The 22,676-nt window shown below is 38.9% G+C and overlaps 1 protein-coding gene, 1 long non-coding RNA gene and 2 pseudogenes across 4 annotated transcripts in view; 1 reads left to right on the plus strand and 3 right to left on the minus strand.

The window, feature by feature from the left end:
- Window positions 1-209: 209 nt before the first annotated feature.
- On the minus strand, window positions 210-1,062 carry LOC124982964 (putative monooxygenase p33MONOX; annotated as a pseudogene).
- A 1,502-nt stretch (window positions 1,063-2,564) lies between these two features.
- Window positions 2,565-17,248, minus strand: LOC124983322 (uncharacterized). 2 transcript variants are annotated; one of them, XR_007108396.1, is made up of 4 exons: window positions 17,199-17,248; window positions 16,860-16,967; window positions 15,805-15,885; window positions 2,565-3,729 (listed from the first exon to the last, which is right to left on the minus strand). It is a non-coding gene; the product is annotated as an uncharacterized LOC124983322 (long non-coding RNA). The 2 variants fall into 2 exon arrangements; XR_007108395.1 differs by having other exon boundaries at window positions 17,167-17,242.
- On the minus strand, window positions 7,371-8,340 carry LOC124983321 (S-phase kinase-associated protein 1-like; annotated as a pseudogene).
- Window positions 17,249-17,317: 69 nt separating the features above from the next.
- Utp20 (UTP20 small subunit processome component) overlaps window positions 17,318-22,676 on the plus strand; it is a 92,014-nt gene continuing 86,655 nt past the window's right edge. For both annotated transcript variants that reach the window (XM_047548078.1, XM_047548079.1), the window contains exons 1-4: window positions 17,318-17,513; window positions 18,400-18,480; window positions 22,025-22,091; window positions 22,209-22,341. In XM_047548078.1, the coding sequence (XP_047404034.1) occupies window positions 17,469-17,513; window positions 18,400-18,480; window positions 22,025-22,091; window positions 22,209-22,341 (326 nt within the window). In that variant the 5' untranslated portion in view covers window positions 17,318-17,468. The remainder of the gene's footprint in view (window positions 17,514-18,399; window positions 18,481-22,024; window positions 22,092-22,208; window positions 22,342-22,676) is intronic.

Genomic DNA, 22,676 nt, shown 5'->3' on the forward strand with positions numbered 1-22,676 from the left:
CTCTAAAACACTACAGATTTCTTCCACACAAGAACAAACTTTGCATTGATGTTTCTCAGAATTAACTAACTCTCCACCTATAGCCTGTTTTTTTTTTTTTTTTTGTTGTTGTTGTTGTTTAAATATACCATTCCTATGTCAGACCCAAGGTAAAAGGACAAGAAACCTTTTTCTATCCCTAATTCCTGGAATAGAAAGCACTCTAGAAGTCAGTGATGTGGTTTAAGATTATGGGTCCATGGTAGTTGCTTCTTCTTTTCTATTGCTGCGACATCCATCTTGGGTGGCTTGAAGGTTGCTGGATCTTCAGCCATTTGGGTAGCCTGGGCACAGATCAGCCTCATGGGAGAGGGCTTCTTGTCTCCTTTGTAGGCCTGGATGGTAGAACCTCCAGAATCAGACTTCTGAAGGGGTCTTGGACCAAAAAGCCTCCATTTATCTGATGAGTTTCTGTCCTTATCCTCACTTCCAGGATCCTTGGTGCTATGTTTTGGACCAGGTAAGGCTGTAGAGGAACCATGAGAAAACCAGCCTCTGGGCCTCTGCTTAGGGGAAGAGTGAGGGGTGCTCCTTGGGGTAGACTGGACTGATGCAGGCTGCTTCTCCACTCTGCAGCTTTTGTCTATCGAATGCTTCTGCTACTTGGAGGTACTTGATTTCCTCCGTGGTAAGGCCCTTGTGAGGTGTATAGCCAGCATCTCTCAGTCCTGCCTGTTGCTCAGAATGATAAATACTCTCCTGTGTCTGTTTTGTGATCAGAGAATTCATGATGACGTGGGTAGCTTTGACCTTCACCACTGGACCTTGTCAGTGACCATTGACAGAGTCATGGCACAGTGTGGATACACTGGCCTCTCCTTCTTCCTCCTGGGCAAGGTCCTCTGGGATCACTGACTTCCAGGGAATGCTGCCCATGTCCGATGGAGGAGTAGTCATGGGTGCAGGGTCCTCAAAGGCATCATTGTAGCTGAATGCCCAGCAGCATATCCAGATGGGCAGGGACATCTTGCCTAGAGGCCCACTGGGTCCAAGAGCAGGTACTTCTGGTTATCTTGGAGCCATTGATAGACTGGGATCCAGATGTTTTTTCCTATTTATAATTCACTTGTGTTCCCGCTGCCCCCAAACTGCCTGCCTCCCCAACTCCACCATTAAAGAGGATCTGAAGACCTGTTGCTCCCTGTCGGGCAACAAGGTCTGATGTACTTCCTCAGGGCCCGCCTGAGGAGAATATGGGGCCGAGCAGAATGATGAGTGTCGGTGGCAAAGGAAACCCACCAGAGCCGGGAGGTCTGTCAGCGCACGAGGCACAGTAGGAATCTCGTTTATTGAGGAAATCACACAGCTTTTATGTAGGGTGGGGGCTAGGCGGGAACCAATCAGTTTAAAGGTCAGCAAGGCATGGGGGGTTCACGCAGGTGAGAGTCCCATAGGACTGTATGGCAAGCACGAGCTGATCATGTTTGCGTAACTGTTGTTAACCAATCCCTGACGGTGGTCCGATTTATCGTCATTAACTATTGAAACCGCCTTTGAGGCCTTGATCTTGCTCACTTGCCAGGGAATAAGGAGTCAGCCTGAGTTAGTTAACTTGTCATTAGTCCCAACAAAGACCCACGTCTCTCAAGAGGTTGTGGTGCAGTTCAGACCTGAGCCATCTTGAGAGCAGTGGCAAATGTGACTACCTCCACCACTGACTAGAGAGCACAAGCTCCCATTTCTTACAAAGCTAAAATCAGGCTTACCATATGATCCAGCAGTTGCACTCCAAAGTATTTATTCAAGTGAATTGGAAAATTATATCCACACCAAAACCTGCATGCGAATATTTATAACTACTTTATTCCTGCAATAGTCTAAAATGTCCTTCAGTAGTTGAATTGATAAGTAAACTGTGAATATTTATAACTACTTTATTCCTGCAATAGTCTAAAATGTTCTTCAGTAGTTGAATTGATAAGTAAACTGTGGTATATCCTATCCAGACAATAGAATATTACTCAGGGATAAAAAGAAATAAACTATCTACCAATGGTTGAGTGAAAAGAACTAGCCTAAAAATGCTACATACTGTAAACCTTCAGCCACATGACTTTCTGGGAAAGGCAAAGTGATGGGGACAGTAAAAAAGGTTGGTGGTTGCTAGAGGAGACGGGCAGAGGAAAGGTATTATGGTTTTTAGTCAACTTTTTTTTTCTGCTGTAACCAAAAGATCTAGAAAGAACAATTTTAGAGGAGGAGAGGTTTATTTGTTGCTCATGGTTTCAGAGGTCTCAGTTCATAGAAGGCTGCTGATTCCATTGCTCTGGGCCTGAGGTGAGGCAGAACATCAAGATGGAAGAGTGTGGAGGAGGAAACAGCTCAGGACATGGCCATGAAGAAACAGGGAGAAAGAGAGCTCTACTCTCTGGGAACAAATATGTACCCCAAAGACAGGCCCCCAATGGCCCACCTCCTTCAGCCACGTGCCACCTGCCTACAGTTGCCATCCAGTTAATCTCTATCAGGGGGTTAATGAACTGATTAGGTTAAGGTTCTCATAACCAATCATTTTACCTCTGAGATTTCTTGCATTGTCTCACATGTGAGCTTTTGGGGGATGTAAGCAAAAATAACCAAAACAGTTTCAACACCATAACAAATGCACAAATAACCATGATGTGAGCAGATTTAGTGGATCAGCTATGCCTTTTATACAGCAGCAGAGTCAGACATTAGAGGGGCAAACTTTCTGGGAAGAAAATGGCCACGAGTTACAGAGTTTGCGGTTTTATAGTTGAGGTGGCTTGTCAGTTTGGGTATCAGGAAAGAGGTTGCAAAAATTTGAGACTTGTTTTTACAGGGAAGTATTTTTACTGAGCAAGGATGGAGGGTCCAGAGTTCAGCATTCAGTGCTTATCTTTTTCCCTCTAGGGTCTATTGTATTGTTACTGGGAAAGGATTTGTTGGGAAAAGGTCAGTGCTTGTCTTCTTCCCAGGGACTGCCATTTTAGGATTGATGGATATCTCCTTCCCAGGGATTGTCTTGTCACTGGGAAGGAATTTATTGAGGAAGAATCAATGTCTTGCCCTCTTCCCAGGGATTGGCATTTCCCTGTTTGGGGGTTGTCATTTCCAATATCCTTCATTCCTGATTCTGAAAGGGGGAAATGATTTGGGGCTATGATTTCAGATCTGACTGCTTCCTGCTGAGAAGGGGCTGAGAAGGGACAAAGTAGGGGGACCCCTCCTTTTAGAGTAATGGAAGAGAACATGGAGAACCTGGTGGTCGAGACTTAAGAAGGGTATATGTGGAAGGAGCCTCAAGGTCGTTGTAGGTGAAATCTTCCTTTCATGGTTTCAGATAGTCAGGCTGTGAATGTGGAAGGAGAATGACTTGATGTGTTTCAGGAGGCAGTTTGAACTGAGCAGGTCACCTCACTAAAAAACTGTTTCTGTACAAAATTAAGAATAGGGAGAAGACAGGTTATTATAAGAAAGGCGAAGATTAACTGATTTGCTTCTGCTAAGGAAACATTTTTCCAGTGTCTAAAATGCCAGGAATCATACACCTAAAGTATGTAGCTGGTAATATAATCGGGACCCCCTTTTTCCTTAATCAAGGAAATTGTGTCTCATCAAACATAGGGTGTACTCTCTGTGATCCCAGGAGTCTAGGTCCTCTGGAGCATAACAAGCTTGAGTAACTTTGGAACCATATTTTCCTGATTGTTTAGTCATTTCACCTTGCTGCAAAACAAGAACAGAGATAAAATTAACAGTATAGTTATAGGTAATAATGGTTTAGTCATTTGCACCCTGTGGAAAACAAGAAAAGAGATAAAATTAACAGTATAGTTATAGATACTAATCCAACTATATGTGTAGAAAAGTATTTAAAAGGGTTAACGGAAGAAATTCCTTCAATCAAACTGTCCCAAATCTCTTCATTATTAAAAGTAGATGTTATTTTGCCTTAGCCATGACCAGAACCTGAGATTGCAATTTCAACACATCCAAAGAAGTGTTATGAAAAGGATCAGGTCCCACTAGGTGATTATGTACATTTTGCCCTTGGATCTCAGTATCATTATGTGGAACTTCAGTAACACAAAATTGGGTAATGTTATAATGGCACTGAAATCTCTGAGCCCATCCAAATTTTGTTCTCCTAGCCATATAATAGAATCTTTTAATTGTTAATTTTGCTCAAAATTTCCTGATCAATATGTACTTGAGTTTGCCATGTCTCAGTAAAATTCTTTTGGAATTGTTGACGGTAAGGAGTAGTTTATGTAATGCCACCACTGCAGTAGATGCAGAGGTGATGATTCCTGCCAAGACAATGATGCCAACTATCAGCCACCAGAGAAGGCGTTTGGCAAGGCGTTTCTATTGTCACAGCAGTTCCTGCATGATTGATACTAAGGGGGTCTCCTGCCATTGCTGTTTTAATTTTACAGGGAGTCAGGTGACTCTTGGTCCTTTGAGAATCATAACAGTTTGTTTTGGACTTTGACATATAGTTCAGTTGACACACTGTCGCATACAGTTTTCACACTTAACATGATATATATTTTGTGAGGTGTTACATTGTACTTGAATGGGTTCAGACAATAAAACTTAGTGTTTAATACACATGCTGTGAGATAGAATTCCTTATGAAAGGATATATTTATATAGGTAACATTTTTAAACTTATTATGATAATCATTGTTCCAAATCCAAAACAACTCCTGAGTCAGGCCCACCCTCCCTAACCCAGGTGGTCCTAGAGCTGTTTAATCATGTCCTTATCAGTCTCAATTGGTTTACATAGAAACAGCATTTTTCCTCCACCAGTTTTGCAGGACAACAGCTGCCAGTGAGTCCAATTGATTTTGTAAAGTCATTACTGAATCAGCAACCTGTTGGATATTTTAATAGCCTGTTTTGATAAAAAAATTTTACTTTGTTCTATTTAGTTATACTGACAGCAGAATGCATTTCTGTTGAGAGTGGTGATGAAGGATGGGAGAGCAGTTACTGAGATCAGGGGTCTCTGATGCCCTCATGGCTGTGGCATGCCCAGGAATGTTCCTGTGTAAGGGCACAGGATGCCTAGCCACTGTAGCAATGCCCTGCATGAGGAGGCTGGGTGCAAGAGTCCTATCAATTCTAAACTTTAAAAAAATTTTTTTTAATTTTTCTATTTTTTACAAACCGAATTTTGATTCATTGTACACAAATGGTGCTCATCATTTCGTTTCTGTGGTTGTGCATGATGTAGATTCATACCATTCATGTAATCATACAAGTACATAGGGTAATGATGTCTGTCTCATTCCACCATTTTTATACCCCCCTCTCATTTCCCTCTACATAATCTAATATTCCTCTATTCTTCTCTCACCCCCCCACCCCCATTATATATCATCATCCACTTATCAGAGAAAACATTCAGCCTTTGGTTTTTTGGGATTGACTTATTTCACTTAGCATGATATTCTCCAATTCCATCCATTTATTTGCAAATGCCATAATATTCTTCTTCTTTATGGCTGAATAATATTCCATTGTATATATATACCAGTTTCTTTATCCATTCATCTGTTGAAGGGCATCTAGGTTGGTGCTACTAAAGATTGCAGGTGTAATTCTTTAGACCTGCATCTGCATCTCCACCTGATTCCAGCTTAATCTTTAAGATCTGTGTCTGTGAATCTTTATTTTCCAATCCCCCTTCATGCCTCGCTGGACCCCAGAGTGGACCCCAGAATTTACCCGCTGGTTGTGATACATTTCAATTCATTGTACACAAATGGAGTACAACTTTTCATTTCTCTGACTGTACATGATGTAGAGTCACACCATTCGTGCAATTATACATATATATAGGGTAATGATGTCCATCTCATTCCACCATCTTTCCCAACCCCTATCCACTCTCCTCCCCTCATTTCCCTCTGCACAATCCAAAGTTCCTCCAATCTTCCCTTACTACCGCCCCCCATTATGTATCAGCGTCCGCTTATCAGATAAAACATTTGGCCTTTGGCTTTTTGGGTTTGACTTATCTTGCTTAGCATATTCTCCAACTATATCCATTTACCTGCAAATGCCATAATTTTATTCTTCTTTAAGACTAAGTAATATTTCATTGTATATATATATATATATATATATATATATATACCACAGTTTCTTTATCCATTCATCTATTGAAAGGCATCTAGATTGGTTCCACAATTTAGTTCTTGTGAATTGAGCCGCTATAAACATTGATGTGGCTGTATCTCTGTAGTATGCTGATTTTAAGTCCTTTGGTATAGACCAAGGAGTGGGATAGCTGGGTCAAATGGTGCTTCCATTCCAAGTTTTCTAAGAAATCTCCATAGTGCTTTCCAAAGTGGTTGCATCAATTTGCAATTCCACTAGCCATGTATGAGTGTTCCTTTTCCCCCACATCCTCATCAGCATTCACTGTTGCTTGCATTCTTGATAACTGCCATTCTGATTGGACTGAGATGAAATCTTAGAGTAGTTTTGATTTGCATTTCTCTAATTACTACAGATGTTGAACATTTTTTTCATATATTTATTGATCAATAGTATATCTTCTTCTGTTAAGTATCTGCTCAGTTCCTTAGCCCATTTTTTATTGATTGGGTTATTTATATTTTTGATCTTAAGTTTTTTGAGTTCTTTATACATTCTGGAGATTAGTGCTCTATCTGAAGTGCATGTGGTAAGGATTTTCTCCCACTCTGTAGGCTCTCTCTTCACATTATTGTTTTCTTTGCTGAGAGGAAGCTTTAGTTTGAATCCATCCCATTTATTGAGTCTTGATTTTACTTCTTGTGCTTTGGGAATCTTGTTAAAGAAGTCTGGTTCTAAGCCAACATGATGAAGATTTGGGCCTACTTTTTCTTTTATTTGTTGCCAAAGCAATACTTAGCAAGAAGAGTGAAGCAGGAGGCACCACAATACCAGACTTTTTTTTTTTTTTTGCACGACTTACTTTTTATTGAAAGTATCTTGCACTCCTGATGAATGTTTTCTGGGTTTTGCCACATATTTCAATGTTAAAGGTTAAATTACTTTTTACATGCAAGTAGTATGAATAGCTTCCCCCACATGGGAACATTGATTATAAAAAGATGACATACCACATGAATTGTGTCTTTTTTAATTGAAAAGCTATCAAACTGTCTAGTTACATTTCTCCCCCCAAAATCCACAAACTGGGTAATAACTGAGTCTTTAGGCAAAATATTCAAAGCTGAGATTTAAAAACAACAACAACAACAAAAAAAAAAAAAAAAAAAAAACCCAAGTCCTTCAGTCCAATTAAGGGAGCCCTGACACATACAGGCTAATCAACTCCAGTGCTACCAATTGAGTCTAGGAGGCTGGAAGACATCCTAACACTCCCAACTGAAAACATTTACTTCAAGTAGCCTTTTTCCAGTTTCCAACTCATGAATAAAGATAATATTTTGTTAATTCTATTTCAGAAAACTTTTTGCAAGTTGTTTTATTTACAATGCCAACTTTTAAAAGCTCACTAAAGTTAACTGGACAGTAAACTATGCAGAAATTGCTTTACAAAAGGAGGGAAAACCCAGAATGCCACTTTCTACAGAGAACCACAGTTCAGTTTTATTCAGAGTAAAGAAAAAAGAAACTTTCTCTCATACTAGAAGAAATTCAGCCATAGGTTTGGAATCTGTACTCAAACTACACATGCAGTAAGGACAATATTATGCTAATACAATTGATTTGCTGCTGCATTTGTCTACTGTTTGTCTAATATTAACAATTATAAACAGAGCAGTGCAACTAGTATTTGGAACAATCCTTATAGTGTTACAGTGTCAGGTACAACATTTCACTTTTCTTCACACCACTGGTTCTCTTTGTGTACCTGGGCTTCCTCTTCTTCAGTAAAGTCATTTTTGATATTGAAGGTTTTGTGAATTTCCTCAGCAGTTTTCCCCTTGATCATATTGGCAACAGTCTTGCATGTAACACAGGCAAACCTTTGATGTCCAAGTAGTTTGCAGCCAGAATAAGTTCAAAAAGTGTTCCTTGGTCAACTTTCAGGAATTCTTGGTCCCAAACAGGGATATCATCTGTTCACTTTTCTTTGTTCTCATCATCCTCAGGAAGAGGAGGGTCCTCCTTGTGATGTGTGCACCACTGAATGATCTTTTTTAATATTGCTGCATTAACATTTGGTAAAGGAACTGGGTCATCATCTCCTTTATCATCCATTCCCAAATCTTCCAACATGGTCTTGATTGTCACAGATTGTTTGGAAATTTCTACATCAACTTCAAATATCTCCCCATCAGAGCTCTGCAACTTAATTGAAGGCATAGTTTCAGAGATCTTGGTCTATAGAAGGCTGGCTCCGTTCCTTGGGTCTTGAGGTGAGGCAGAACATCATGGCGGAAGAGTGTGGCAGAGAAGCAGCTCCCATCATCAGGAAGCAGAGAGAGAATATACCAGACTTTTAAACTATACTACAGAGCTATAGTAACACAAATGGCTTGGTATTGGCACCAAAATAGACAGGTAGACCAATGGTACAGAATAGAAGACACAGAGACAAATCCACATACAGTTATACTAGACAAAAGTGTCAAAAACATACAGTGGAGAAAAGATAGCCTCTTCAACAAATGATGCTGGGAAAACTGGACATCCGTATGTAGCAAAATGAAATAAAACCTCTATCTTCTGCCCTGCACAAAATTCAACTCAAAATGGATCAAGGACCCAGGAATTAGACCAGAGACTCTGATAACATTTTATAGTAATGAACTGAGGTTCCCAAACCTGCTGCTCCTGTGCCAATCCCAGCAGATGTTTTTAGCCCTCTGCATGAGGAAATAAAGTGGAGGGCTTGCCTGTGTCTGGTGTGTGCCATTATCAGGATAGATAAACTTTTGGTTGTTAGGTAAAATGTCAATCTGAGGAGTAAGGAAGACCACGATATAGAGGCCAGTCCAATTTTTGGTAGGCAGGGGTAAACGTGATCCTTGTAAAGGAAAAAATGTCTCAGAATTTGGGGGGCATCAGGTCTGTGTAACTGACAAAGTGTACCTCTTAAGTTCTATAAGAAGAACTATTGTTTTTCTTTTAAATGCCCAGGTATAGCTGTATTTTGGTTATAACTGTTTTTTCTAGGTGTTCAAGACCAAGCAGGTCAAGCTTGTTCCTATCTATTGTCAGTTGTGTTCCCACAGGGGTGACTCTTGGGGAACTTGAAAGCAACCTCTTATTTCTGCTAGTGCCATTTGCCAGGATAGGTCAAAGTCTCACTGACCATGTGGCTTCCCTTGGAAGTGTCATGGATGTCTCCCTTCTCCAATGACCCTCCTCCTTGCAGCATGTGTGCACTAATGGGCTCTCCATTCTCCAGTGGTCTCATTAATCTCCCTAATCAGGAAGTCATGTGGCTCAGAGTTGCCCTTAGAAAGTCTCCTTGTTCCCTAAGTTCAAGCTGACTCAGAAGGCAAGAGTCAAATATTGGTTTTCTTGGCCTGTTTATTCTTAGCCTTAATTTTTAAGCAGGTTTTAAATATCCAATAAGCCAGTTTCATCAGTCTTAAAGTAAAAGCAATGGGTTTTAATGTTAATGTTTATAACTTTACAGTCATTTACCCCTTTTATTTAATTGGGGTCTGTGTTAGTACTGGAAATTAGCCTTGTATCCTGTCTATAGGTGATGGCCCATTATTTTAAATTAATCCAGGTTGTTATGTTGAAAGTTGTACTCCTGTAAGGTACTAACAAATAACAGTTAAAGTTTACAAGGAAAATACAAAATGAAATTAACAAAAGTAAAAACATATTTAGTTTGTATATAATCTTGAACATTGACTGAGTTACACATTATATTCCTTGTTTGGGATCATAGTAATCTTTACAACAAAAATCAATCTTTTGAACACAACTTTAAGCTGAAGTCTGGCCTATTTTGAAGCCATTCTAACATGCAGTAAGGTGGGAGGCAGAGCCTTATCTCAGGTATGGTGGAACCCTTCACAAAGGATACAATATAACATTATATCTGAAATATGAATCCAAGAAAGACTAAGATAACTTTTAACTTTCTTTTTGTAGAAAGTGGAAAAATGTTATGTTTCACACTGTTAACCTTTAAACAGATCAAACTCTCATTGTCTTTTAGAAATACATTAAAATTTCTACCCTAGTGTAAAAGGTAACTTAAAATTCAGGTTCAGTTACAGACCATTAAATGGTATAAATATATCCCCAATTAAATTTACTATTTTTATAAGTCTAAAATTACCATCACAGACAACTTTAGTTTGGAGAATACCAGCTTGATAAAAATGTTCTTTTAAGTCTCCTGCTGTAAAGACTTGTATACCTGAGGAGATCCAAGATGGCACATTAGAGGGGGTCACGTTCCTGGCTGCTCCATGGTATGAAACCAAGAAAGACAGGCAGCTTCTCTGCAAGAGGGGTGAACAAAAAGGGGAGGGGGCTTTATTGGAACCTAAAACTGGGCAGTCAAAGCATATCAGGGACACAGGAGGTTGAATATAATAAAATAAGAGAAAAATACCCAGTGGCCCAGCCGCTGCTACAGCCAGGCTGGAAGCTCTAGCCAGAAAGTTCCCTCCATGAGCATAGTAGAAAAATAAGGGAATTAAAGGAACCCATATTTGGGGGAGGCCTGAGGTGTGTCTGGGCATGGAGCGTTTAGAGACCAAGGACATTGCTCAATAAACATGAAGGACTTGCTGCACGATATCTGTGTGGGAAAAGAAACTGGCATCTCTCTAGACAGTGTGCACAGGACAAAGGAAGGAACCATTCTGCAGCTTTAGCACCAGCAAATGAAGCCAATTCCTGGCAAACCCAAGTTTGGCCCAAAATATATAGGCCCAGTAAACACATGCTGCATGACATAGAGTGTGCCTAACTGACCAGAAGAAAATCAAACATGGAGAGAGGTTTACACAGGGAACAACTGGTTGAGGAAACCCACCCGGCTCTACCCTTCCCCCTCCAATCCAGCTGCTTGCAGGACCAGCTGGGAGAGATGCATCTGGTTAGGAACTCAGAAGCAAGGGGGCAGGAGAAATTGGAGACTGAACCTGAGACCAGGAAATGTGGGGTCTGCAGGTGACATACAGGACTAAGAATATGAGTGGAACCCAGGGGAGATCTCTGGGGTAAGTCTTCCAGCGTGGACCAGCAAGTACTGGGCACTGGAGGTGCACTATTTTAAAATCTCCAGACGAACTAGCATTCACCAGAGAGCCTAGAGTCTGCCTAAGCCTCAACTCTGCCTCTAGGAACTCCACCTATGGGATTACCTTTCTCACTCCAGCAATCCAGAGGGTGGAGCATCACCCTCCACAAGACTCCACCTTAAGCTGCTGAGAAGAGAATCTGAGAAAATTTTGAACTCCAGCAGAAGAATTCTTTAACATTTCATCAAAGATTTTTTTTTCTGTTCTTTTTCACTGTTTAATAGTGACCTTAATGGTACATGGACATTTATACAGTTTCTTATTTTTTTCTTCCTTCTCATTTCTAGCATTTTTTTTATTGTAAACAAATGGGATACATGTTGTTTCTCTGTTTGTACATGGAGTAAAGGCGTACCATTTGTGTAATCATAAATTTACATAGGGTAATGTTGGTTGATTCATTCTGTTATTTTTTCCCTTCCCCCCACCCCTCCCACCCCTCTTTTCCCTATATACAGTCCTTCCTTCCCCCATTTTTGCCCCACTCCCTAACCCTAACTCTAACCCTAAAACTAACCCCTCCCATGTCCCATTATGTGTCAGCGAGATCATTCTTCCTTTGGTTTTTTGAGATTGGCTTATCTCACTTAGCATGATATTCTCCAATTTCATCCATTTGCCTGCAAATGCCATAATTTTATCATTCTTTATGGCTGAGTAATATTCCATTGTATATATATATGCCACAGTTTCTTTATCCATTCATCAACTGAAGGGCATCTAGGTTGGTTCCACAATTTGGCTATGGTGAATTGAGCAGCAATGAACATTGATGTGGCTGTATCTCTGTAGTATGCTGATTGTAAGTCCTTTGAGTATAGGCCAAGGAGTGGGACAGCTGGGTCAAATGGTGGTTCCATTCCAAGTTTTCTAAGGAATCTCCATACTGCTTTCCAGAGTGGCTGCACTAACTTGCAACCCCACCAGCAATGTATGAGTGTACCTTTTTCCCCACATCCTCGCCAACACCTGTTGTTGCTTGTGTTCTTGATAATCGCCATTCTAATTGGGGTGAGATGGAATCTTAGGGTGGTTTTGATTTGCATTTCTCTTATTACTAGAGATGTTGAACATTTTTCCATGTTTGTTGATTGCTTGTAGGTCGTCTTCTGTGAAGTGTCTGTTCATTTCCTTAAACCATTTGTCAATTGGGTTATTTGTAATCTTGGTGTTGAGTTTTTTGAGTTCTTTATAGATTCTGGAAATTAGTACTCTATCTGAAGTATGATTGGCAAAGATTTTCTCCCACTCTGTAGGCTCTTCTTCGCATTGCTGATAGTTTCCTTTGCTGAGAGAAAGCTTTTTAGTTTGAATCAATCCCAGTCGTTGATTCTTGCTTTTATTTCTTGTGCTGTGGGAATCCTGTTGAGGAAGTCTGGTCCTAAGCCGACATGTTGAAGGTCTGGACCTACTTTTTCTTCTATAAGATGCAGGGTCTCTGGTCTGATTCCGAGATCCTTAATCCATTTTGAGTTTAGTTTCGTGCATGGTGAGAGATATGGGTTTAGTTTCATTTTGTTGCATATGGATTTCCAATTTTCCCAGCACCATTTGTTGAAGAGGCTATCTTTTCTCCATTGCATATTTTTGGCCCCTTTGTCTAGTATGAGAAAACTGTATTTATTTGGGTTTGTGTCTGTGTCCTCTATTCTGTACCATTGATCTACCTATTTTGGTACCAATACCATGCCGTTTTTGTTACTATTGCTTTGTAGTATAGTTGAAGTTCTGGTATTGCGATACCCCCAGCTTCATTTTTTCCTGCGAAGGATTGCTTTAGCTATTCTGGGTTTCTTATTCTTCCAGATGAATTTCATGATTGCTTGTTCTATTTCTGTAAGGTACATCACTGGGATTTTAATTGGAATTGCATTGAATCTGTATAGCACTTTTGGTAGTATGGCCATTTTGACAATAGTAATTCTGCCTATCCAAGAACATGGGAGATCTTTCCATCTTCTAAGGTGTTCTTTAATTTCTTTCGTTAGTGTTCTGTAGTTGTCATTGTAGAGGTCTTTCACCTCTTTTGTGAGATAGATTCCCAAGTATTTTTTTTTTTCGAGGCTATTGTGAATGGGGTAGTTTTCCTAACTTCTCTTTCTGAAGATTCATCAATTATGTATAAAAATGCATTAGGTTTATGAGCATTGATCTTATATCCTGCTACTTTACTGAAGTCACTTATGAGTTCTAAAAGTTTTCTGGTGGAATTTCCTGGTTCCTCTAAGTATATAATCATATCATCAGCAAATAGGGATAGTTTGAGTTCTTCTTTTCCTATTTGTAACCCTTTAATTTCTTTGGTCTGTCTAATTGCTCTGGCTAGAGTTTCAAGGACGATATTGAATAGGAGTGGTGAAAGAGGGCATCCCTGTGGAACCAACCTAGATGTCCTTCAATTGATGAATGGATAAAGAAAATGTGGTATATATATACAATGGAATATTACTCAGCCATAAAGAACGATAAAATTATGGCATTTGCAGGCAAATGGATGAAACTGGAGAATATCATGCTAAGTGAGATAAGCCAATCTCAAAAAACCAAAGGAAGAATGATATCGCTAATAAGTGGATGATGACACATAATGGGGGGTGGGAAGGGTTAGTGTTGGGGTTGGAGTTGGGTTTAGGGAGGGGGGCAGGAATGGAGGAAGGAAGGACTGTATAGATGGAGGGGAAGGGTGGGAGGGGAGGGGGGGAAGGGAAAAAATGGCAGAATGAATCAAACAACATTACCCTATGTAAATTTATGATTACACAAATGGTATGCCTTTACGCCATGTACAAACAGAGAAACAACATGTATCCCATTTGTTTACAATAAAAAAAAAAAAAAGAAAGAGGGCATCCCTGCCTTGTTCCAGATTTTAGGGGGAATGCTTTCAGTTTTTCACCATTTAGAATGATATTAGCCATGGGCTTAGCGTAGATGGCCTTTACAATGTTAAGGAATGTTCCCACTATCCCTATTTTTTCTAGTGTTTTGAGCATGAAGGGGTGCTGTATTTTATCAAATGCTTTTTCTGCATCTATTGAAATAATCATGTGATTCTTGACTTTAAGTCTGTTGATATGGTGAATTAAATTTATTGATTTCCTGATGTTGAACCAACCTTGCATCCCTGGGATGAAACCCACTTGATCATGGTGCACTATCTTTTTAATATGTTTTTGTATGCGATTTGCTAAAATTTTGTTGAGAATTTTTGCGTCGATGTTCATTAAGGATATTGGTCTAAAATTTTCTTTCCTCGATGTGTCTCTGTCTAGTTTAGGTATCAGGGTGATATTGGCTTCATAGAATGAGTTTGGGAGAGTTCCCTCCTCTTCTATGTCATGGAATACTTTGAAAAGTATTGGAAGGAGCTCTTCTTTAAAGGTTTTGTAGAACTGGGCTGAGAACCCATCAGGTCCTGGACTTTTCTTTGTTGGTAGGCTTTTGATGACTTCTTCTATTTCATTACTTGAAATTGGTCTATTTAAATTGTGTATGTCCTCCTCGTTTAGTTTAGGCAATTCATATGTCTCTAGAAACTTGTTGATATCTTCGAAATTTTCTATTTTGTTGGAGTATAGATTTTCAAAATAGCTTCTAATTATGTTTTGTATTTCAATCGGGTCTGTTGTGATATAGATCCCTCACACTTAAAATGATGATACAACTTACCTCCTATGGATGGAGAGGAGAGTCAAATAATAGTGATAGTAAATACTTATACTGAACAGTAATAACAGTAAACACTTTCTTTAGCACATAGTATGCATCAAACAATGTTATAAGTGCTTCAGCATCATTAAATCAGTGATTCCCAGTCTAAAACTTGCATCAGAAACACTTGGGAGACCTGGGAAAGTATAGATGGCTGTGCTCCATCCCTAGAAGTTTGGATTAAGTAGTTTGGGGTGGAGCCTAATAGTTTGCCTAACAAAATTCCCATGGAAGGGCAGATTTGCAGTTAGGGAATCACGTTTTGAGAACCAATGTATTCTCCTTGGTTTTATATAAGTAAATCAAGGCTCAGATAGCAGTGACAGAGCACACACACATGTGACCCTGGGAGCAGAGATCAAGCTCCTATGTACTATGATGTAGCAATTCTTGTTCAAAGAAGCAATGTACACTAACAATCAAGACAAAAACCACTGTGAAAGATAAGTGGTCAACTTAATTTACGTAAGTATCCATTCTTTTGTTTCCTTGATTTTTCATCCCCCCCCATTGATCCGCTAACTCTTACCAAAAGCAAATAACAAAGAAAGAAAAGGGTATAATTCTTTGGTAGCAATTTTGGCAACAGTTAAGAAGCTTCACTTAGAATAGGGATCCCCACCCTCAGTTAACTGCAGGTTTCTTTTTTTAAAAAATATTTTTAATTGTAGATGGACACAATACCTTTATTTTATTTATTTATATGTGGTGCTGAGGATCAAACCCAATGCTTCATGCATGTGAGGCAAGCGCTCTACCACTGAGCCACATCCTCAGCCTGAACTGCAGGTTTCTCACCTATGAAATCATCTATATGTTTTAGTGTAAATAAGCTTACTTGCATTTTTCTGGGGAGAAGGTCTACAGCTTTGGTAGACTTCTCTGAGGGATATGTGATCCCTAAAGGACTAGGCATAACCTAAAAAAAGAGAAAAAAAGCGGTTAATTATTAGGCTACTGGAAACCAACTAAACACTGGGCATCTCAATATTTTATGATTATTTTGTTATTAAAAAGTAAAATCCAAAAGAGTAAAATCAATAAATTCTATGGAACCATTAAAATATTTTAAATGACTTTGCAATGACATTGAAAATGCCTGTTATAATGCCAATAACAATTTGAAAGTGTTGTGCCTACTGTACTTTTTCACCTGAATACTTCCTTTCCTCCACAACAAACTGTGCTTCCAAGGTCATTAGACTGTCACATTGTTACATCGAACAGTGATTTCTCTACCCTCAGTGTCCAGGCAAGGTGGCCACTGGCTCTGCTTCCATGCCATGACTAGTATATTTCTACCTCACTGATTCTCTTACCAAGTCACCAATATCTCAGACTTGAGGTATTTAGGTGCATTTAATGTATTTAAATCACACCTCCAGGCCTGACCTCTTAAGTTGATATGTATAGCTATGTATGCACAGCTATGTATGCACTTGCTTACTTAACATCTCTCAGTAACTCTCATAAGACTAAAGGACCTCAGACTAAATATTTCCAAACATGATAATTAACATTGTTTCTTGTTCACTCTTAGAACATTACTCTCATAAGACGTAAAGGACCTCAGACTAATTATTTCCAAACATGATAATTAACATTGTTTCTTGTTCACTCCTAGAACACTGGCCCATTGTAGACTTTAAACAAATATTTGAACAAATCAATGTTAAGTGTGGGGGGGTTCATATTTAAAATCATATCTAAAAATTGTGTGTATGTATAAAATTGTACAATTGTTTAAACATATGCTATGAATAGACAATAAAATGGGAAAAACACCAAAAGAGTAACAGTACATGAAAGTAAAAGATTTTTCTTTACAATTCCTTTTCTGTTTTTAAAATTTATTCCAAGCATAGTGATTATCAGAATTTGAAATCAAGCTACCTCAGTCTGAGTGAATTCGGACACCAGTTGCACAATCTGTTTCCTCGGGTGTCAAAGAGGCTTGAAAATACATCCTTCCTTTATGGTTTGCGTGCACAATCAGGTTTACTGTAAGATTATAAAGGGAAAGAGCTTTTGCATGGTGCAGGGTATTAGTGGGACAGTTAGCTGCTAATGAAAAGAAGTTTAGTGTTTTTTTGCGTTCTTGAGAGTGCTTTGTACGTGATAGATAAATGCTCTACCACGGAGCTTCGTCTCAAACCCCAGGTATGTTTTCTTTTATAATAAAAACACTCATCCCGCTAACCTTTACTCCAGTAAGAGAAAAGAAGCGCGTACCCTCAAGCGGCTGGCCAGCGCCGCCCCGCCTCCTCCCGCTTCCGTGAGACTGCGCCTGCGCCTGCGCCGACGCTTCTTCCGCCCACGTGACCCGCTCAGGCGCCTCCTCGTCCCCAACATGGCGGTGCCCAGGGGCTCAAGCCGCACGTGAAAAAGACTGGGTCACTGGACTCGGAGAATACAGCGCATGAGGCACTTTCTCCTGGCTGCCATCGGTTGTAGCTCTTCGACCCTTTCTGAGGCCCTCCGAGCCGCTGCCCCTCCTCAGCCATGAAGATAAAGCCCGTTTCTCACAAGACCGAGAACACCTACCGGGTGAGCGCGGGAGCTTAGGCCGGGAACCGCGGGTCCCTCCTGCCTCAGCCGTCAGACTAGCACAGACCTCTTTGGGTTGCAGAGTCTGGGCAGAGCGTGGGACGCTTGTCAGGAGGCTCTGGCAAAAATGGGAGATTCCGGGTGTAGTAAAAGTGGAGAGGGAATGTTTTCAAGCTTTCGCCGGTAGTTTGTGAGATTTGGGCCGTCCTGGGTTACTTTCAGTCTAGAGTGAAATTCATTATCCCAGAATCTCCTGCTTCTTTATTTTTAAAAACCGAATTGGGCGGGGCGGGAGAAGATAAGTGACTTCCAGCTAATGACTACTGTAGCTTTTTCTCTGTGTGCCCCTTGGTAATTTGTTTCTAGGTCTTCGTTAAAACTTTAGGTCATGTATGTGTTTAAAATCATTCGTATTGCAACAACTTGACTGGATCCCTGTGCTTGTGTAGTGGTGTGAAACCTAGGTCCAGATGATCTAATCGTCAGTGTTTACCTACGTTTACCAGTCTAGTTTGGAAATCTTATTTGGAATGACATAACTGGGAGAACTTAATGCAAATATATAGAATTATTATTTTCGAATAGTAATGCAGTGCTTTTGTTGAAGGTCCTGTGCCATTCATTTGTTTTTTCTCTTTTGTGTTTCATCAGTGATGCTTGCTCTTAGTTTAAAATTCGTTTATTTAATTTATGATTGGTAGAAAATACAAGTCTGAAATGACAAAGCATTAATTTATTTGTAATAAAAGCATGTAGGTTTTTTGAACCTTTACACTTTTTTGCTTTTACAAGAAAGTTGCCCATATATGATTATTGTATAGCACTCAGATATTCAAGATGCTGTAAGTACTAAATGATAATTTATCAAATATGCTTTCCCACCCAGTTTCTTACATTTGCTGAACGACTGGGGAATGTGAATATCGATATTATTCACCGTATCGATCGAACTGCAAGCTATGAGGAGGTAAGAAAATGTGTGATATTAGCCAGTCTAAAAGTGTTCATGGTCTTTTTTCTTTCTTTTTTAAGTTTTTCCTGTTAATAAAAGTGAATTGTTTTTCAAGACATTCTTATATGAATATGAAATGCTTTAGACGTGTGCTAACTCAGTAGCCATACTTGAGAGGTAAAGCACTTATTAACCATATGAGCCTAGTTGGTACCATTTTGGAGAAGTGCAGATAGGGAACATTTCCATCCTTGTAGAAAGTTCTGTTGAGTGATGCTAGATAGGTAGTTGATTTGACTTGATAAGTCAACTAGCTTTTATGATTCAAGCCTTTCCCTTTTCCTTGTGCATTCTAAGCAGTGCTACAGATTGGTATTCTTGGAGCTATGATTTTAAAGTGATTTTGATGAAGTCACTTTTCTGGGGCTTAGTTCTCCTCTATTAAAAAGAGGTGGCAGGGGGGCTAGACTACATGATTTTCCAGTTCTAACCACATTCTAACTATGTCATCCCTCTGGGTGGAAATCTTCCTTATTTTACTGCATCAACTCATTATTCCTCCACTCGCTAGCTTTTTAAGGTCTTGTATAACATGCTTTTAACTTGAAGAATTCAACCTCAGTTTTAATTCTTCATTCTTCAGAGTCCACTCACTGTGTGTTTTCGAATGCATTGTCTCTTCTGTATAGGATCAGTGTGTTAAATGATGTTACCTAGGTAAGCACATAATGCTTTGGGAACTCAACAGAGAAGAGATCCTAACCTAAATCCTTTTTGGGGAATAGAATGGGGTGTCGAAAGGTGATCTAGATACCTGAATCGAGTTTCATTGTTTGTGTAGATGTAAGCATGGCAAGCAGGACAGGAAAGGCTATTCCACCAGGCTGAGAGAGCAGCCTATATAAAGGAACAGAGGCTAGGGAATGCATGTCACATTTAAGACCATACAAAGAAAGGATTTCATATGCCATGCTAAGTTCAGATTTTTGCTGATGCTATGAGAGTGAGAGATGTGAATCAGGCTTAAGTTTTTGATCTGTCTTTAGTGTAGAGGAAAGAGAACAGGCCTTGAGTCAGGAAGTCATCTAAAGTAAGAAATGATTATGGTAGTGCCAGTCAAGATGGAGAGAAGGGAAGAATTCCAGAGGTACTAGGGAAGAAGAGCCAATAGGAATTATGACCTATTGGATATAGGAAGGAGCAGAGTGGTGTTAAAGCTTTTGGTTCCTATAATTGGGTGGTTGAGAATGTTACTTATCAAGATAGAGTTGTAAGAAGAGGAGCACCGAGTTGTGGAGGGAAGATGACTTGTTGCATTTGAGACTAGTTGAGTTTTATATTCACTACCTGTGGACATGAAAAGATAGTAATCAAAAGACATTTGGGTATATGGATCTGGAGCATAGGTGACTTCAGAGGTAGAGTTAAAGGTTTGGCATTTAGCAGATGATTTATAGTTTAAGTCACAGGAAAGTTCAAAAGTACTAAGGGGTAGAATGTTAAGTTAGAGAGCCTAGGATAGGATCCTGGGCTGGGTGGTCTAGAATGACCTCAGTCACATGATGCAGTTGTCTGGGGCTTGTTGGTCTTGAGTCTCCTCATACCTCTTTTTCTCCAGTAGACTAGTCTTCTTTTTATGATGGCAGAATCTTTCCAAGAGAGTAAAAGCAGAAGCTGCAAAACCTCCTAAAACCTTGCTTTTGGTGTCGCATTGTCACTTCCATCACACGTTATTGATCAGAGTAAGTCATGAAGCCAGGTCAGAGTCAAGGGATTAGGAAATAGACTCCCATCTCTTGGTGGGGAGAACTGAGGAACTGTATAGTCACATGGCAAAAGGACAGGGACATAGTATGTCATAAATGACTGACGTGTCAGTCACTGTGGTATGCTAGAAATACCTTTTTCATTTAGGTTTTGAATTGTAATGTTTATTTCTCTTCTACCTTAGGGGGCGCTGAATGAAATTTATTGGGATTTTCTTTTTCCTGTATTCTTATTTATTTTTATTTTATCTCATTATTTTAAAAAGTTTCCAAGGCACAATGTTTTAAAATACATTTTTTTTTTTTGGTATTTTATTCATTTATTTGTATGTGGTACTGAGACTCAAACCCAATGCCTCACACATACCAGGTAATTGTTCTATCACTGAACCACAACCCCAGCCCCCAAAGCACAATTTCATAAAAAAAAAAAACTTTTGGCATGTTGTTTGGGTATGTGCCTAGGTGTTCTTTGTCTCTCTTTCTTTCTGCATACATACACACACACACACACACACACACACACACACACATACGCATATATACACATGTATGATAATAATTTTATTTATTAACTTTATCTTTCAAAGAACAAGATAATATGTACTGTGTTAATGAGCTAACCAACATAATGATGAACTTAGAAAAAGACAGTTCCCCTTATTGCCAAGGAAATCAACATTAATGGTTCAGTGTATGTACATTCTTCCACACTTTTGTCTCATACTCAGAAACTTATACTGACATTTATTGAGGTTTTTGTTTTGTTTTTTAACAAAAAATTAGATTCCAACATATTTCACTATGTAACTTGGCTTTCATCACTTTGGTTGTATATCAACATTCAACTTACTCCTAGTTCAATATAAATGTAGTAGCTTTTTTTTTTTTTTTTTTGATGCTGGGGATTGAACCCAGGACCTCACACATGCAAAGCATATGCTTTACCACAGAGCTACACTCCAGCGCTGATAGAATCCTTTTTAAATAGCCACATAAGGGCTGGGGATATAGCTCAGTTGGTAGAGTACAAGCACAAGGTCCTGGGTTCAATCTCCAGCACCACAAAAAAAAAAAAAAAAAGAAAAAAAGCCACACAATATAGTTTAGTACATATAGACCATAGTTATTCCAGCAGTTTTCCTATTGTTGGACTTTTAGTCTGTTTTATGTTTTCCCTTCACTATAGTAAAACTGAATATACATTTTTGTACTTGTGTGTTTACAGTTTTTTGTCTCAAAAAAACTGGAATTGCTGGGTCAAAGGGCATATCAATTTTTAATTTTAATAAAAAGGCCAGATTATTTCCTCATAGAGTTTTAGCAGTTATTTCCAAAATGATAGTAATCAAAAGACATTTGGTCTTTTGACCAGAAAGAACTGTAAAAAAATCAGTACATTTTTTTCTGTGTCTAAACTTGCAAAGAAACATAGAGAAAGAATTATTCCTTATGTGACTATTTTGTGGGCTTTAGAGAGTTATTCGATACAACCAAATTAACAAAACATTTTTTTTTTTTAATTTTTATTTTTTGGTGCTGGGGATTGAACCCAGAGTCTTGTACATGCTAGGCAGTCATTCTACTACTGAGCTACATCCCCAGCCTAAAGCATTGTTTTTATAAATCATCTGTTGATAGGATCATTTCTAATTGCTTTTTAAAGTGTTAGTTAAAAACAACTAAAAAGACTTTAAACTCTTAGTTTATAATTATTATTACTATTATCATTATTAAACGTGGTCATGGTTTCTTGAACTTGTCTGATTAACAGATTGCTTTAATCTTTGCAGGAGGTTGAAACCTACTTCTTTGAGGGTCTGCTGAAATGGAGAGAATTAAATCTTACGGAACATTTCGGTATCTTTAAATTTATTTATATTTCATTCTCTCATAATTTGTACTTCATATGTTCCACACAACTAAATAATGATGTGATAGAAAGCAGAACATATTTTTTCACTTTTTTTCATCCAGGCAAATTTTATAAAGAAGTTATTGACAAATGCCAATCATTCAATCAGTTGGTCTATCATCAAAATGAGATAGTTCAGTGTTTGAAGACTCACCTGCAAATTAAGAACAGTTTTGCCTACCAACCCCTTTTGGAGTAAGTAGCATCTTGAGAGAAAGTTTGATGACATTTTTCTGCCTTTTTAAGAAATATTGTGTTTAATAGCTGCCCTTGCCTTAGATCAGGTATTTGTACTTTAGAAAGAAGAAGAATTTACCTTTCCTATTAGATCAGAATATCAGGAAAATGCGCATTACCATTAAACAGAATCCTAGGTATGTAATTTTGTGTTTGTCATATACTCCTAAAAGAACCCCATTTTTCTTTGATACTGTAGAAGCAGGTAACTCCAACCTTGAAGGGATGCACCTTCTGACCTTATTTTTTTCCTGAACATTTAGTATTTGAAGAACTTTTTATCTCTTAAGACT

This window comes from Sciurus carolinensis, chromosome 4, assembly GCF_902686445.1.
Source record: "Sciurus carolinensis chromosome 4, mSciCar1.2, whole genome shotgun sequence".
Classification (NCBI taxonomy): Eukaryota; Metazoa; Chordata; class Mammalia; order Rodentia; family Sciuridae; genus Sciurus; species Sciurus carolinensis.